The 17100-nt window shown below is 37.7% G+C and overlaps 1 protein-coding gene across 1 annotated transcript in view; it reads left to right on the top strand.

Annotated features, from left to right (window-relative positions):
• The window catches only part of LOC106527895 (collagen alpha-1(XIV) chain), a gene marked incomplete in the record, with an annotated part of 186287 nt that overhangs the window by 98740 nt on the left and 70447 nt on the right, over positions 1 to 17100 (top strand). The window contains 6 exon segments of the mRNA XM_014022903.1: positions 110 to 184; positions 2037 to 2176; positions 7578 to 7701; positions 15398 to 15541; positions 16238 to 16402; positions 16505 to 16543. Coding sequence (XP_013878357.1) covers positions 110 to 184; positions 2037 to 2176; positions 7578 to 7701; positions 15398 to 15541; positions 16238 to 16402; positions 16505 to 16543 — 687 coding nt within the window.

The following is a 17100-nucleotide window of genomic DNA, read 5'->3' as shown; positions in this document are numbered from 1 at the left end:
GTGGCGTACGCAAGTTTCTGGGCTCAAACTGTGCGTACGCCAGTTTTATAAATCCGACCCCAGGTCTTTGCTCACTGTGTTGTTTTATTTTATGTTTGTGCAAATTTAGTGTCTGCACCCACTCAGGGTCCAACCGAACCCCCCACCACAGAGCCCCCTCCCACCATCCCACCTGCAAAAGAAGGTAAGCATGAGCCACACCATAAATGTCCAGTTCTTTCACGTGTGGGTGAATTTTCTGCACTCAAACATCAAATGTGACAGAACTTTTCTAGACAGCTGGAGTTCTGCTTTTAGTAAATTGTACGCTCAATCTGATGTTAGGTGAAAATTTGTGTAATTCCAGCCCATCACGGATTTCTTAATTTTTGGAGATTGGCTGATACTTAGATAAGCTCGATGGAAAAGAACATCTGCCTCCACAAAGTTCTGAAAATCAGCCACTGGCCTCTTTTGCTCTGCTGTGAGCAGAAATGTCCAGTTAAAACAAGTTTGAATTGTTTTAATGGTATTGTTCATTGTTTTTCAGTAAAATAAGATTAAAACATTGAAGGTGTATTGTGATATTATAACACCTGACAGTGTCAGTTATTCAAAAACATCTGTATCGGCCAAAATCAAAATTGGCAGATCAGACTTTTTATAGATCGGTGATCAGCAAGGACATAACTTCAGGTCTACTGTTGGGTTATGCCCTGGTTTTGGTTATACTCTCTGCCCATTGATTTATTTATTGAATTATTTACTTTAATAAAATGATTCAGGATATTTTGGGGTTAAAATACGTTGTAATGCTTTTACTGTGATTTACTTAAGTTTTTTTCCCCGCATTTTTTTCCAAAATATTTTACATTTTTATGATGCTTTCTACGACATACCTAAATTTCTCATTTTTCCAAGAGTATGTATTTACCTGGTGCACTACAATGTGACTAGGAAACAACACAAAATTCAACTAATGCAACCATAATGTGACAAGAGCAGACTAAAACCCTGCATGACATTTTCAGCAGTCGTGCTTAAACGTACATATACAGTATGACATGGTGAATTCTGAGCCTCCACCTACAGCTATCCTCGTCCTGAAAGGTCACCCTGAAACACTGGGTCCTCGGACGTGAGCCAACCCTCCCTGCTGAGCTCGTCTCAAAGCATTTGTTTAAGTTTCTGGCCTTTGTCAGAGCAGCAAAACACCTGGAAACCTTTACTCAACAGAAACGAGAGAAAAGTAAAAGCAGCGTGCGTGGATTTTCTGTAAATAGGACGGACAGCAAAAAGCAACGAGGTGAAAAAATAAACAAAAGGGTTGGAAACGAACACGCTGGAAGAAGCAGGGCCGCAGACAGTAAACAGAGAGGATCTGACAGAAGGTTATTTACTGAAAGTGGTGACCGTGTTCAAGACAGATGGTAAGTGACAGGATAAATAGAGAGGAGGTCAGAATTATCATCGAAGCTCCCTGCTCTCCTCTCCCTCCCTCATCTCCTGTGTTCCTTTAGAATTACAACTGTTTTATATCCTTTTTTCTTCTATGTAATTTATTGAGATCGGCAGGGTCATAACAAGGCTGGGAATGTTATGATTTAGAGCTTGAAAAGTCTTTAGAACCCCTAAACAACTTTACAGCTGCAATGATTCGGCTACTGGGAGTCATTGAAAATCACAGGACGAAAAAAAAGGCAGAGAGGAAAGTCACTGCAGGACAGAGAATAAAACCGAGTAGCTAACAAAAGGAAAGCACCTTAGACAAAGAACTTTTTGAAATTTAAAGTGCAAATACACTACATTTCTTTTTTTAACTCTGCAGTGTTGACTCAGCTCCGTAGACCTAATTCTTACATATTTACCCTTTTCAAGCAGACGTGTATTTGCAGTGCCTCACACTGAATATTCAGAGTCTGAATATATTAGATAGCCAGTAATTATTTCTATGATGCTTTGTCCTCCACTGACTTTCAGTCTGTATGAAATTACTTTTTGAAAGCAGAAACAAAAGGCATGAATGCATTTGTTTTCCTACCTTTCTGTCTGTCCAGTGTGCAAGGAGGCCAAAGCTGACCTGGTGTTCCTGGTTGATGGCTCCTGGTCCATCGGAGATGATAATTTCATGAAGATCACCCGTTTCCTCTACAGCACCATGGGGTCATTGGATCTGATTGGACCAGATGGCACCCAGGTCAGACATGGTCATGCCCACACTTGTCACTGCACCACAAAAAAAAAATAAAAATAAAAATAAATAAAAGTACATCAGATGGGTTGAGGTGAACCCCCGTGGAAAGATTATGAACAGTCATTATCTTACCTGTTGTAGACAGCTCTTTGAACAAAGTCACTTTGGAGAAATTGTTTGTTTCTGCAAACTTCAGCAAACTGACAGCTGCAATCATAGGTGAGCAGCGTGGATTCAGCATGCAGTCCTGGGCGGGGGGACAGTGCTGAGGTTGATGGAGAACAGGGAGGCGTGGTGGAAAAAAGTGTTGATGTTTTTTTAGTTTTTAAATATGCATTTTTTTTAAGTTTGCAATATTTTTAAACTATCAAATCATTTTTTCTCACATGTATATTTGTATTTAAATTACTGAAAGTTTTCAGAAATATATAGAAAGAAAGATCCATTTTTGGCCTTTTAAATCTTCAGGGGCCTCATGCATAAAGGATTGTGCAGCTTTCACACTAAAAGCTGACCACAGACAAATTTAGAAAAGTGCGCCGCACCAAGATATTCAGATGTATGAAACGGTGCACACGCAGGTTCCTGCACACCTTTCCTTTATACATCCCAATGAATGTGGAACTGAGCGCACGTGAGATACCTCCCCTGGCACACMTCCATTTAAATATGTAAAATAGATGTAAATGTGTCCAGTGTGTGAGATTCTCCTCAGATTGTCCTCTCTGAGGGATCAGAAATTATTTTTAGATGCCGGAAAATCATACATTAAATGGAGAATGAGTGGGAAAACTGTCTAAATAAGTAGTGGGGTGAAAAAATGAGTTTGCCACTCGCAAAGGCGTGTTGGTGTGTACGCGCGTGTGCTGTTATTTTCAGCGGCGCATGAGGCTGAGAAATATTTCCACCTTTACACGTGTTCAATAAATGACTGTAAACACAGAGGAATTTATGACTTTGGTAGAACTTAGAAAAATATTTATTAAATAGTTGATGTGAAGAAATGCGCATTTCCTACTTTTGTAAAAAATAAAATAAAACGACACGCCCGCCTCCTCCGCCTCATCTAGTAAAAAACTGATGCATGGGGCATACCCGGCACGTCAAAACTGGACATAAAGGGCTACCTGGCCAAGCGTCAATATATTGATGCGGGGGGAGTGAGCGTGCCGCTGTGTGGGAACAGCTGACATTGATCCATGCGCACAACTTTACGCAGCAATAAATCTATTGCGTCTTGTGAAGCTGAGGAATCATCACAGCTGAGCTGTTCTGAATTAATCTGCTGAGTTGACAACATTTTTTTTCTCGGTGAAAATTAAAAATGTTTCTTAGACAATTCACACACATTTTATTCTCCTCAGCTGTGTGTGCACTCCGCAGGCCTGCGCTCTGCGTGTTTTCAACTCGTGACAGAAATATAAAAACTTTACAGTTTRCAGACTGGACTGAGGTTCTGTGATCATTTTATGGCTGATCAATTTTCTTGTCTGAGGTTAAATGATTTTCAGTCCCGGGGTTCAGTTTCATGATCGTTCGAGTTAAAAAAAAAACTAAAACTAAAATAAAAATCTAACACCGTGTTCAGACGCTCCTTACATCCAGAAAACAGAACAGAGTCATATTTCTGTGGATTCAGGTCAGATTCATGACTTTGTGGGATTAAAATGAAAAACTTTGCGTGGCTACTGCACATTCTCACGGCAGGTGAAAACGTTGGTTGGTTTTAATACATCCCAACGTGGGCATTGAACCTGGCGCACGTGCGTACGCACCGTTTATACATGAGACCCCTGGTAATTCAGCAGATTCTCTTTTCAGTAACTGGCATCAGTGTTGTGTTTGTGGAATCTGCTGGTTTCTGTTTTTGTCCTAATGCAAGTTCTTAGAAAACTGACCTACGATACCAAAATGCTATTCAAAAAGCTTGTTGTCTTTCATGTTATGACATGTTGCACATTTTAAAAACAACCCTATATTTAGCAAAGCTTAAGTCGGTAGAGGGAAGAGATTATTTAATTACATAATTACTCTTTTAATCCGTCCAAAATAAAAGGTAGAAGATGTTTTGTCTTGGTTTTACCAATTCAAAATGAAAAAGTACTTTTCAAATTAAAGAACGTTTTGGTTTTCACCTTCTTCAGACGGTGAACAGTAATATTTGTGTGTGCGTGCACCCGTATGTTAAAGATATATCTCATGAACCACTTTGTGCATTTCAATGAGACTTTCAGTTAATAAGCACTGCATGTACTTCTACAGCCAGTTACAGTTTTAAGTCAACACAACTCAAGATGGCTGCCACAACCAACTGATACAACAAAACACAAAAATGTCTGTATTTCATTCAGTTTTCAGATGTTGAGTTGGTGTGGTTGTACCTGAGGGTTATAACGCATGCAACACTTTCATTCCCACATATGTCTTAACAAAGAAGAAAACAGAAAACTATGATACAATCAAAGAACTTTAATTTTTTTTAATTTATCAGACAAGATTAACGCTGCCTTTGAGGAAGTTTCCTCCCTTTCCCACGCGGGGAGAAAACTCTCCAGACTGCGTGTACACTAGCATACAGAGCTCTTCCTTATGGCAAGCCATCTTCGACCACATCTCCATCCTGCTGGTGTCAGTATATCGACCGTTGATGCGACAGGTCAGACCAGTGATGAAGACAGTCACTGTGTGGCCCAGGGATGCAGCTTCTGTGCTCCAGGACTGTTTTCAGTGCACAAACTGGCAGGTCTTCAGAGAGGCGGCTACTTATGAGGGAGAGGTGGACCTGGAGGATTACACCTCTACTGTTCTGAGCTTCATCTCAGGTGATGTCACCATCGCCAGGACAGTGACCTGCTACCCGAACCAGAAACCCTGGCTGAATGCTGAGGTGAGAGCTCTGCTGAAAGCTAGGGATGCTGCTTTCAGGACRGGTGAGGCATCAGCACTCCGAGAAGCGAGAAAAGAACTGCAGGAATAGAGAGGGCCAAAGCCACATGTCAAAATATGCAAATTAGGTGATGACGTAATTTAGGTGCTTTTAGGGCAGCCAGAAGGACCTTTTCTTACTGAGGAGTTGGCAACTAGCAAGCATTTTRACACTTTTAGCAATGCTTTTTTTACTTAACCTGCTGATACTTTTGTCTTTCAGTCAGTGTTTTCACAATTTGAGCTATCCCCTAACATTTTAGAACTTCTAGCTTTTTTTATCCTTTTGTTACCATTATATGTTAGCTAGCTTTTTTGCTACTTTTAGGCTCTGGCTCATGCTTTTGATACTGACAATTAGCTTTTTGCTATTTTAGCTTTTAGCCTGCTTTTTTTGGTACTTTGAGCTTACAGTTGGCCTTTTTACTCATTAGGATTTCTGCTGTCTTTATGAGACTTTCAACCTTTTGTTTGTCCCTTATTGTTTTTAGCTAGCAGCTACTGTAACATTTGTTTTTTAGCTTTTAATTAGCCTTCTGTTACTTTTAGCTTTATATGTAAATAGACATTTACTCAAAGAGTGTCTCATACTATTTTGTTTTGACCCAAATGTTTTTCTTTCATCTTTGCTTTTGGAGTGGATTCTGTGTTTGGCATTATTTTACGTTCCAGCATTACTATTTTTATTCAATACTCACTTGGCACTCCCATGAGAAATCAGAGTGGTCACAGCTTCACAGATTCTACTGAAAAGTTTGGGAAAGTGAAGAGGAACTCTATCGACTCCGTCTTTTCTCTCTGCAGGGACTTTTTGTTGCTGAGCTGTATTCGATTAGCTCTGCTCATTTGCTGCTGCTGTGTTCTTTGCCAGGAAACATTACTGCTCCTGCATGAATGGTGGTTTTAATAAGTTAAGTCTAGATGTATTCAAAGCTGGAATAAACATCAAGTGGTTCGAGCGCAGACTCCTGCTCTGTAGGCATTCTCTGTCTGAAGTTACCACAGTATCCCCATTTCCCCTGATTTATACTGTTTCTTATGCATTAAGGTTATCAATAGCAAAGTCAGGCTTTAACTTGGGGCTGTTTCTTTCCTGTCTGTGTGAACTGATTTATTTTTTTTGCCTCTTTCCTGCATGGCCTCCACTCTTGTCAGCAAGCCTCAGCTGGTTCATTTGTCACACCACAGAGGTGCTTGCTAAACCCTTTTGTTTCATTTGTGTAATGTCTGCTGTTAAGCACTTTGCTTCCCTCACTGTTCCCCTGAACCCCCCGAGCAGCAGGCTGCCGACAGAAAAACACTGACTGTAATGTGAGAAAGTTGGCTGCAGAGTAAAGAGAAAGTTGGCTGGTGAATATAGACTGACATGAGCCAACAACAGCACCATTATCAGGCCGGGAGGTGATGATAGTTGTCCGTCCCTTTTAGARAAGGTAATTAGATTGATTATAGCTCCCATCTGCGAGTCCCAACATCTGCACAGGATAGTTTCATCTGCAACAAATTTCCGTTTGACATCAAGAAGTTTTAACGTTTAAGTTATAATTGATCAATCTAAAAAATAAAAATCTTTTATAGTATTTGTCTTTTAAACAGTAAGTAATTTCTAGCTTTTATGTGTTGTGAACACTTTGGTTTGTTAACCATTAAACTTTGTGATAGTTTAAAAGGATGGTTCATATATCTTTAAAGTGTTTTTTTGTGTAAATGTTATGAATATCTTATATCAGAGCTATTCAACTATAACTATATTCAACAGGGCTTTTATGTCCTGATGCATCTGTAATCCAGGTAGAAAAATCACAAAGAAAAATAAGTAAGTCCTCTGGACGGGTTCTTCTTTAATGAAACGTTTCGTCTCTCCTGTAAAAGTTTTAAAACAACAGCAATTCACTTTTGTCTTTGTCTCACTCAGACTAGCCATTAGCTCATCAATATGAAATTTAATTATGTCTCTAAAGAGCTTTCTACAGCAGGTAAGATATTCACAACCTTCCCACAGTACCTGACTTGTGAGGATTTGAACTATCACTTTAATCAAATATATTTCATTATCAGGAAATATTTCAGTGAACTAAAGTAGTACTTCTTTTTTTATCCTTACTGTGTTAGCCTTTCAAAATAAAAGCAGATGTTTTGGGTGACAATCAGGCAGATATTGGGGTTGTTGGATCCAGAGGTCAGCTGTGTAGTTTTGTAACTCAGAAGAATTTTTTTTTTTAAATTTGGCCTCTTGCTGTTTAATGTCATTGATTTGAAGGCTGCTGAAACAAACCGGTAGTGGTAATGTGGAAATGGTTTTCTGATGAGAAAATGATGGACATACAGTATATAAACAGTGGATGACAAACTCTTCACTCTCACATAAATAATCCTTTTGAAGCAACAAAGTGGTTCAGAATAATGGTAGTGGAACACTGACTCATTTTGTTTGRTGTGAACGCTCAGCTCATTTCTCCGTCTTTGCGTTTCTCTCCAGGTGGCCGTTGCTCAGTTTAGCGACGATGCTCGGACAGAATTCCAGCTGAGTTCCCATGGCAACAAGGAAGCCCTGCTGGAAGCCATTCAGAAGATCAGCTACAAGGGAGGAAACACCAAGACAGGTGAGCGCAGGCCATTAGGGGGATTATTCTGGTAATAGCTCATCCCGTCACAGAAGTAAAAATGTTTAAACACACCCTGACGTATTGACAAAATAATCCTGAGAAGGAGAAACATTAAACCTTGTTGGTCCTGATGGAGCAATTTGGTTTAAAATAAATCATCCAATTAAACATAGTTGACTCAATACAGAGCTCAGTATTTCTCACTGTAAATACTCACTGTTTGATAATGAAATACATCCGTCCTGTTGGTGTTTTGCATGATTCAGTAATTAATGGTAATAAATAAAAAGTCAGACTGGTACTCCTGCAGTTTTGTCACAGTACACTGAAAAAAAAGATTTTTGGGTGTAGTAACATTTATTTAATTATTCTTTTAAATTTGACAAAAAATATATTCTAAACTACTAGAATTTACTAAATAAAAATTATGCATTATATTATATATCAATGTTACTGTACAAAAATGTAAATGCTAATATTATTTTACCAGTAATATTTAAGTGCTTTTTCTGGACAGCACATAAACATGAATATATTAAGTAACTTCTACTCTTCTGGGCTAAAACTGAGGGTGCATGCRCACACAAAGTGTCCTCATTCCCTTGCTTCACTTTTCAAGGAGAGGACAAGACATGGTCGAAATAAAACATAAGTTTTCAGGTTTCTTTTGCTTGAATACATTTGTTGTTGTGCAATAGTTTGATGGCATAATGTAGGTGATATTTAGTTGTCAGGGAACAGGGAATGCATATTGTAGCATTCTGCTGTGTTTGGCTGTTTGTCATGTGACTGCAGTGGAGGATTGTGGGTAGGATTCATGTTTGTTGTTGTTAAATCTTTTTAGGAAATTGGTTAACATTGTTCTTTCAGCAATTAGTCTGTTGTGTTCCTCTAAATTGTGTGTTTGTTATTCGTTAACTTGTGTAAAACCGTTCAGCAGAAGTAACCATAAGTGAGAGTGGTAGGCCTCTTCATTAATAAGACCTGTGAGTTTCTCTTTGTGTTGTTCATGAAGAAGAATCCAATAAAGGTTCTTCAAAACCGTCACCTGGTGGTGAAGTCTTGAACTACAACAAGAGCTACACCTCTCCCTGTAGCTGTGAGGTGTCATGCTACAATATTGTGCATGTGCACTGTAATAAAGAACTTGTAAGATTTACAAATCCTTGTAACAATTTGCACTAATATTTGTTAAGTAAATTTAAATGCTACAAATTCATGTAATATTTACTCTCATCATTATCTAGTAAAAGTCATTAAGAATATAGCTAAAGATTTGTGAATAAATCAGGTAAATTTAACTTAATTTGATCAAGGATATGTTACAAGATTTAATTGAGCAAATTATGTAAATTTTACCTGATTTATTCACAATTTTTAACTATATTCTCAATAACTTTTACTACATAATGATGAGAGTAAATATTACATGAATTCATAGCATTTAAATTTACCTAACAAATGTTAGTGCAAATCTTTTACAGGATTTTCTCTAGTAAACCTTACAAGTTATTTTTTACAGTGTACCTCCATAAATTCCCACAAAATCCAAATAAATAGTTGCAGTCTGGAGCCTTACTATCATTTAGGACTTATAAAATATATTTAACTAAAAATCAGGATGCCTGACGAGCACTTCTGTAAAAGCGAGATGAAAGCTCCCTCTGTAMAACCCAATGCCTGACTGGGTTTGTGATGCTACAGGTAATGCTGACAGTTTTTATTCCGCTAAAGTCTCACAGCTCAACATCTGTGCTGAGTAAATGTGTCCTACAGAGAAGCCTGTATGTTCAGGGTCTCATATCTCTGCTCCCATGTTCTTCTACTTTATTTCTAGCTTTATTTCTCCTACCTTTTTTATAATTTATTCTCTGACAGTAAGGTTTTAGTTTTTTTTTTAATTCTCTGGATTTCTTCTAAATGAACTTTATTTGCTTAGTTTCTGTCTCCTTAATTGTCTTTTTGCATGAAATGCATTGATAACTTAAAGAAAATCCAGGCTGATGCTCCTGCATTTCTCTCGTACTTCTACCTCCAACGTACCCACTCAAAAACACATTAATTTATGCACGCACAAAGCCAGACGTTTTTACCTTTGGGCCTACAAACGAAGAGGAGCAGTCTGTTTTGTTCAGCGCGGCTTTCTTCATCTGGTGGATTATTTTCCTTCTCTAAAATTCTGCACACCTTAACGCAGCGCTAAAACAAACAGGCAAAGATTCACTGCAGTCAGCATGACCGTTATGAAGCTTTAGGCACATAAAGTAACGTGAGGATGCATAATAATAATGRCATAAATATGGATTTTATTTAAATAACTCAACTAAACTTTTAGTTTGTGCTTACCTCATGAAACGCTTCACTTAGGGAAACTTACCGCAGTTTTTGTGTGAATTTGAGGTTTTGAGCAGTTTTCTATGTTCTAATATTTTAATTATTTTTTCATGGGTGTTTTAATGTTGTGGGGGGTAATCAGATTTTTTTTAACAAATCTAAGTATGCTTGGTGCTCAAAGTTCATGCATTATTAATATTAGAGCAGTTGTACTGTTGATTATGACTCTTTAAATTTTTTGTTGTAAGCTTGAAATCTTTATGGTCTTAAAACTTAAGCCATATTCATAGTCATTCTCTGGCTTTGATTCTTATAAATTGTTCCTGTTTATGTGATATTTAGACTTTTCACCCTTTCTGGGTCTGCTTGTAATTGAGTATCAATACACCGGTATCCTGTTATCTGTTCTGGTATTTGTATAGGCTCTGAGTATCAAGGCATTTTGTACATGAGTTTGTACAAAGGCTGGTATCGAACACCCCCATTCGTTAGCTTTGGATTTTCTAATCAAAACATTTAGTTCAGTTGTGTTTTATTATATTTATTTTGTTTTTACATCTCCACCGTCCAACTTAAAATCCAACATGGCCGACTTGTGTGTGAAAGTTTGTGATAACTGCAGTGAAAATGTTTATTTTTGCTTCTCTTGTGTCAATATAATCATTCAAACACTCAATGTTGTACAGCCACTATATGTGAACATGTCACTACAATGTTTGAATGCACACAGCAAGGAGAAATCCGTTGGGATTAGCTTGTAATGCTAATGGTGGTTAGCCTGATCACTGAGCACAACAAGAAGCCAATTCTACTGGTTTTCCGTGTTGCGACTGAAACACAGTAAGATCAGGTTTGAGGTCATTCCCTGATCTGAGTTCAGACTTACAACATTAGAGCCACCTACTGTTTCAAGGTAAAATTATACATTTTTAGGTGAAAACCTTTAGTCTGAGATATATTTTATGTGTACCGAGAGAACCCTCAAAGAAGTTTGTTTAAAATTGTATAAAATTCGCAGTGAAGCTCTAAATCCAAAACGGCCATTTTCCTGTAAGATTTATTCTGCTGGTCCCAGAGGCTCTTTTGAAGGTCTTGACCCATCATTTTAAATCAGGAGTGTTGAAGCAGAGAAACGTTTAAAACTTGTAGGACAGTGGACCCTGAGGACCAAGGTTTGAGACTTCTGCCTCTGAAGCCTTATTTTTTATCTCCTTTAGATAATTTGCTTAGTATTTATTTATTTATTGATAAAGTATTCAAATATACCCTTCCATAGTCCGATGGTTCATGCTTTCCCCCCTCATCACTCATTCTGAGATGGTTTGTGTGAAACCCTTTGTGCGTTTGTGTCACACCAACTTCTGCACACCTGAGACCCACGCTCAGCTGGCTGCAGAGCTTGAACTAGGAGCAGAGGTTATGTTTCTTGCTTAAAGACTTGAAATGAGTTATTGTCAAGAGAAAACAGTATTTATTAAATTTATGAATGACATGTACCAGAAGCTGCCTTTTAAAATACTGTACAGTCAGTTTTACTCTGAAAACTCAATAATATGCTAGAAGAGCAGTTTGAGGAGTCGGGTGCCTGAAGGTGATTTTCTGGTTTTGGCTCCTCACTGAATTTATTCATTAAGTCATAAGTGAGCCTCTAACTGACTGAATGGTTATTTAGTCCTTTACCCTGCATATACAATGAATGAGGAAAATGTGTTTTGACCATTTTCCACTGAGTAATGGTGCTCATCCTTGACACTTCTTGACTGTGTATTATGCAAGTTAGGAAACAGCTTTTCACCACTTTGAATGAAATACGAGCGGTCATTTTCTGGACCGTGTTTGTGTGTTAATGTGACGGACTCAGAGCACGTCTAAGAAATGAACTTTCTCCTTCCTAATTATTAGCTCAGAGCGTAATTTATATATTATTAGATTACTTGAAGTAATTTATTCCTGTGGTTTCATTGAAGCAGCCACACACTTGAGCTGGAGGAAGGCGGTTTTTGAGGATCTAAATAAAAATTCAGTGTTTGACTCCCTAAGTTGATACATGGATGGAGGTATAAATAGCCCATGAATAAATTTCACTGAATATAAAAAGCAGATATAACTTTTTTAATCATAAAATGTGTTTTCAGGAGTGGAGTAAAGCTCATGATTTAGTTATATATTTTTTTCTTAAATTGTTCCCTTCCTATTTGTATAAATGTCCCCTGCAGTCAACTGAATAATAAAGAATATTTTTACTTTTATTTCCAACTTTTTGCACTGTTTTTAAAACTGGATATGAATGATATATTGGGTAGCAATGCATAATAAAGTCCTTAAAAGGTTTATTCACAAGGTAGGTTCCTTCAGTATGCATGTACTTGTGTGTTAACCTTTTCTAAATAAGTGTTTGTTTTTCTATTAGTTTGGTAAAGAGATAAAGATTGAATGCTTCTTTTGGAGAGGTGGAGAGGATTGGTGAGGCTCAGCTTGGCTTGGAAGTAAGAAAGACGACTTTGAGGAAAATAGGTTGGGAACCACTTCCTTATCCAATAAATACTGGGCTGTTTTATCTACTGTTGTCAATCAAATCAATCAATTTTATTTTTATAGCACATTTAAAAACAACAGTGTTAAACAAAGTGCTTCACAAAGAGGAAAAACTTACAATAAAAAAGATCAAATAAGTAAAAACCAAAAGTATAGCAAAAGAGGATAAAAATAAACAAACTCGAACTCAAATGGAATTGTAATCCAGTGTAAAAAAAGTTAAGTATATAAAAAAGTATATTAAAGTATGTTCACATCAATTCAAAACCAGACAGCCAGAACAACTCTTTTCCTCGAGCGCCTCTACTGCACAGTTTGACTTGGCTCTCCACGGTTCCAGTGCTTTTCCACTGGCAAGAATTTGTGGAACCAGACCCCTTTTCAGAACCTACTTTGCTGTGGTTCCAAGTGTACCATCTGAAAACACAACATCAGAARACTGTCAGTCACTGATTGATTAGGAAGTGGAGTTCCTGGTTGCGTAACAAGCGCTACTCTAACAACAACCTGATCCACCATTTTAAATAACAAGGCTACCATTTCCTCCACTGTTGTGTTGTGTTGTGTATGTTTAATTGTTGCTAACAAATAGTTTAATGGATTATAATTGCCACCAAAGATGTGTGGAGTTAATTTTCGGGCTCTGGGATACGATGAACCACTAGAGCTGTTGCTGAAGTGTCATGGAAAACCACACAAACCATGCTGTAGAGGAGCTGGTGGGAAAAAAAGCCATTAGTCAACTAAAAAGGGAGTGATGTGGTCACCTGTTCACAAACGTGCAGCAGCGTTCTGGACAAACGGCAGGCGATGAACGCTGATTATTCGACACCCACATATAAAGAAGTGCAGTAGTCCAGTCTAGTAGTGATGAAGACATTGATGGGGGTTATGGGTTGCTTTTTTTTTTTTTTTTTTTTTAGGAATGAAAGTTTTAGCTTTGGCAATTAGACTGATAAAAGCTGCTTTTAACAACAACATATTTGTTTCTCAAATTTAGGAGCTGTCTAAAAACGTTCCAAGATTCATGATGAAGGAGGGACAAAACTGTAAAAGTGACAAACATAAACCAGTCTAGTTTGATTTTACACATGTTCAGTGTAATGTATCACTGATTAATGTTGGCCTTTAAAGACTCCCTGCCTTGACAAATTTCTATTTTCAGTTTCTTACATGTCTGGTTTTATTTAATCCTTCTGTTCCACCCATCCTCCTACATCTACTGCTGCCTCCTCTTTCCTCGGTGCCTTCTTTTCTGTGTGACTTCATGCCTGACTAGCTGTTGTAATTCCACACTTGCCCGTCATGATCAGAGGACAGTGTAGGAACAGATGTACCACTCACAGATACCCTACATCACTCTTTGCAGACAGAACATCCTATCATTTGTCATCGCTGACGGCTTGATTAAAATGAAGAACGAGACAAGGGAGCTATGATTTAGTCAAAGGGTTTACTATACACCGTTAATCAATTACACCTCACGTTCCTCTGTTGCTGTCAGATTTATGGGACACTTAAACAGTTAAAACTGTTCAACGTGTTTTAATACTTCACGTTATCAAGAACACAAGAGGAAGAGGGGGAAAATGAGAAGTCAAGATTTGAGAGGATAAATGATGAAGGACATCKTTTTATTTGTGAGAAGGTCAGCTGAGGATGAGGCGTGGATCAGTATGAACAATTAAAACCTGTTACTGTGAATAAAAATGCTCATGTTTGACATTAAACTGAAACAACCCATCAGTTAGCTTTCAGAAAATAAAGTTTTAACATTTAGATTAATTTGAGCCAAAAGCAGCGCAGTCTAAGTTAGTTTCTGCTCGTGTTTGCAGAGACTGAACATTGTACGTTATAATCAAAACCATCCATCATCTGCTCCGAGTTCAGACTTCTGAAATAGTCCAGTTCACTTTATTAGACCGAAGCAAAACGAGCTGTCAAGTTACTCTCAACACATTCGAGCAGCTACAAAGTGTACTTTTTGGAGTTTTTTACAAAAAAGYTTGATTATATTTAAGAGAGGAAAATCCCCCACAATTCTGGTTTGTGCTGAAATAGTGACATTAAAGGGGTAAACAAAAAAGTATTAAACAATTGTGGAGGTAATATCATCAAGCTTCTTTTTCTGACAGTTTTCCATCAAAGCACGCAGTGGTTAATGTGTATAAGAGGGAGGAAATGCTTAACTAACTAAATGTTTAGTTACTAATTTAAGCAACCAAACGTTTTGCTCCTTTTCATTTTGCTCAGTTCCAGTTAGTTTTCTTGGCATCGGTATGCCGACGAAGTGATTTTTCACAGGAGTTGTATTTGCAGGATAATGTGGAAATGATCCAGCTGTTTTAGGAGGTTCTCAAAATAATTAAAAGCAGCAATAAGTAATTTAGTTTCAGAGCTAACTGCATCTTTTTTTTAGAAAGAACAGTTAATTGAAGAGGCTGCGACTGCAGAGGAAGCGTCTAGTGGAGAGAGCTTCGGCTCCTGCCTCGAGCAGAATCAGCAAACAGTAATGATTTAATGTCCAGGTTTTACACAGTGATTCTAACTGCACAGCTGKAAATAAGTTGGTGATTATAAGGTATGTGGGGAAACAGCTGATCCKGACGGTTTAAGGGCTGTTGGTTTTATGTTCAACCATCTTCAGACCACAGAGCAATTGAACTTGTGTCTCTTTAAGCATTCAGGATTGTAACGACCTGCAGGACTGAACATTCTCATGATCAGTTTCACTTCAACACTTTCCCCTAACCACCAGAGTCAACTTTAGTTTATGTAGCTAAACAGACAAGTTTGTTTATATATATTTTTTGTTTCTTCTTAGGTCGAGCCATCAAACATGTGAAAGAATCCATTTTCACTCAGGCAGCAGGAGCCAGGAGAGGCGTTCCAAAGGTCCTGGTGGTTCTGACTGATGGGCGTTCACAAGACGAYGTCAACAAAGTCTCAAAGGATATGCAAACGGAAGGTACAGGTTTTACTCATCAAATAAATAATTCTATTAAAATCTAGGATTTCTGTGCTTGGATTATATGTTGTAATTCTGAATAATTCTCAGCTACAATTACATCAAATTATAAATGAATATCTGTAAAGTTGATGTACTTATAGGACTTTGTGTCACACTATAACTTTTTAGACAACTTTTTATGCCCACTTGTGAACATTTTAAAGACATCTACATTGAAGATTGGATTTTTAAAAAATCAGCTGGAAGCCTCTTTTAGGCGTGTACATATTGTGATGCTAACAAATTGATCAAATGTATAAATTATATTAGTAATTTATACAGAAAAAATTAATTCGTTTTCTAAAACATTAAAGTGTGTCATCATATAAAATTGGCTATTAAAGTTCTCTCGGCTGCTACCACAGCTAGCTTTAAAGTTAAAGTGAAAAAGCTGTAGCTGTATGTGTCTTCTCATGCCAGCCGTTTTGAATTGTGTTGACTCTGTGCATCCAAAGATACACAAACAAAAGCGTTCTGACAGCATGTGAAAGCAATCACTGTTAAAATAAGTCTTTAATAAATAATCAATCTGAATGTGATTTTTTTATGACTGATGTGTTTGTTGGAGCCGTCCCTTCAGCACAGAGCAGGTTCTCATTCTGACTCCCAGTAAATAAATGACTTCATGTGTTACTGTACTTCTCTCATCGTCAGGCTACATCATCTTTGCAATCGGCTTTGCGGATGCAGACTACGGCGAGCTGGTGAATATTGCCAGTCAGCCCAGCGATCGGCACGTGTTTTTCGTGGATGATCTGGATGCTGTGAAGAAAATAGAGGAGCAGCTCATCACCTTTGTCTGCGAGGCTGCCACTGCCAGTGAGAAACATATAAAAAAACATAAAAATGGAGTAAACTGAACTCAAACACTGACACAGAGGTGAGGATTAAACAAATCTTTTTTTTTTTTTTGTCTTCCAGCGTGTCCGTCAGTGTTGATGAGCGGTAACACAATGGCAGGTAATATGAAACAACTAGAACACATTTAAAGTGTGCCCAAACACCAACATTAACTTTGTAATAATCCAAGTTAAGAAAGCCTCGTGAATCAATTATGGTCACCAAGGTAACCAAATAATTGTCTTTCCTACTCCCTAATAGTCRTCTTGAGAAGCAGATAGAAACACTGACTAAAAAGTAAACTTCAAACATTCACTGTGYCAAAACGATCCAGCAAGTCAGATCTTAAAAAGTCTTTAAATAGAAGTAGCAGAACACTGAAACCACACAGCTGAATTTTTCTTTCCATAATGTTTTACATAGGAGATACTAAAGAAAGAAAATTTGCTTCTAATTTCTGAATTTTGACGTTTGAGCTAAAATATAACTGAAGTCTGTGGAAGCTTGGCTGTGCTCTCTGCACTCGGAGGGGAATTGAGAGAAATTGTGATTTCTAAAGGAAAAAAAATTGTATAGGTCCTCTGGACGGGTTCTTCTTTAATGAAACGTTTCTTCTCTCTTCCAAGAGACTTCTTCAGTCTGAGAGTTTCAGGCAAAATTCAGGCTTTTGAGTCCTG

The sequence above is a fragment of the Austrofundulus limnaeus genome, unplaced genomic scaffold (genome assembly GCF_001266775.1).
Source record: "Austrofundulus limnaeus strain Quisiro unplaced genomic scaffold, Austrofundulus_limnaeus-1.0 Scaffold348, whole genome shotgun sequence".
Classification (NCBI taxonomy): domain Eukaryota; kingdom Metazoa; phylum Chordata; class Actinopteri; order Cyprinodontiformes; family Rivulidae; genus Austrofundulus; species Austrofundulus limnaeus.
The sequence above is the reverse complement of the archived record's forward strand: the minus strand, read 5'-3'. Positions and strand labels throughout refer to the sequence as shown.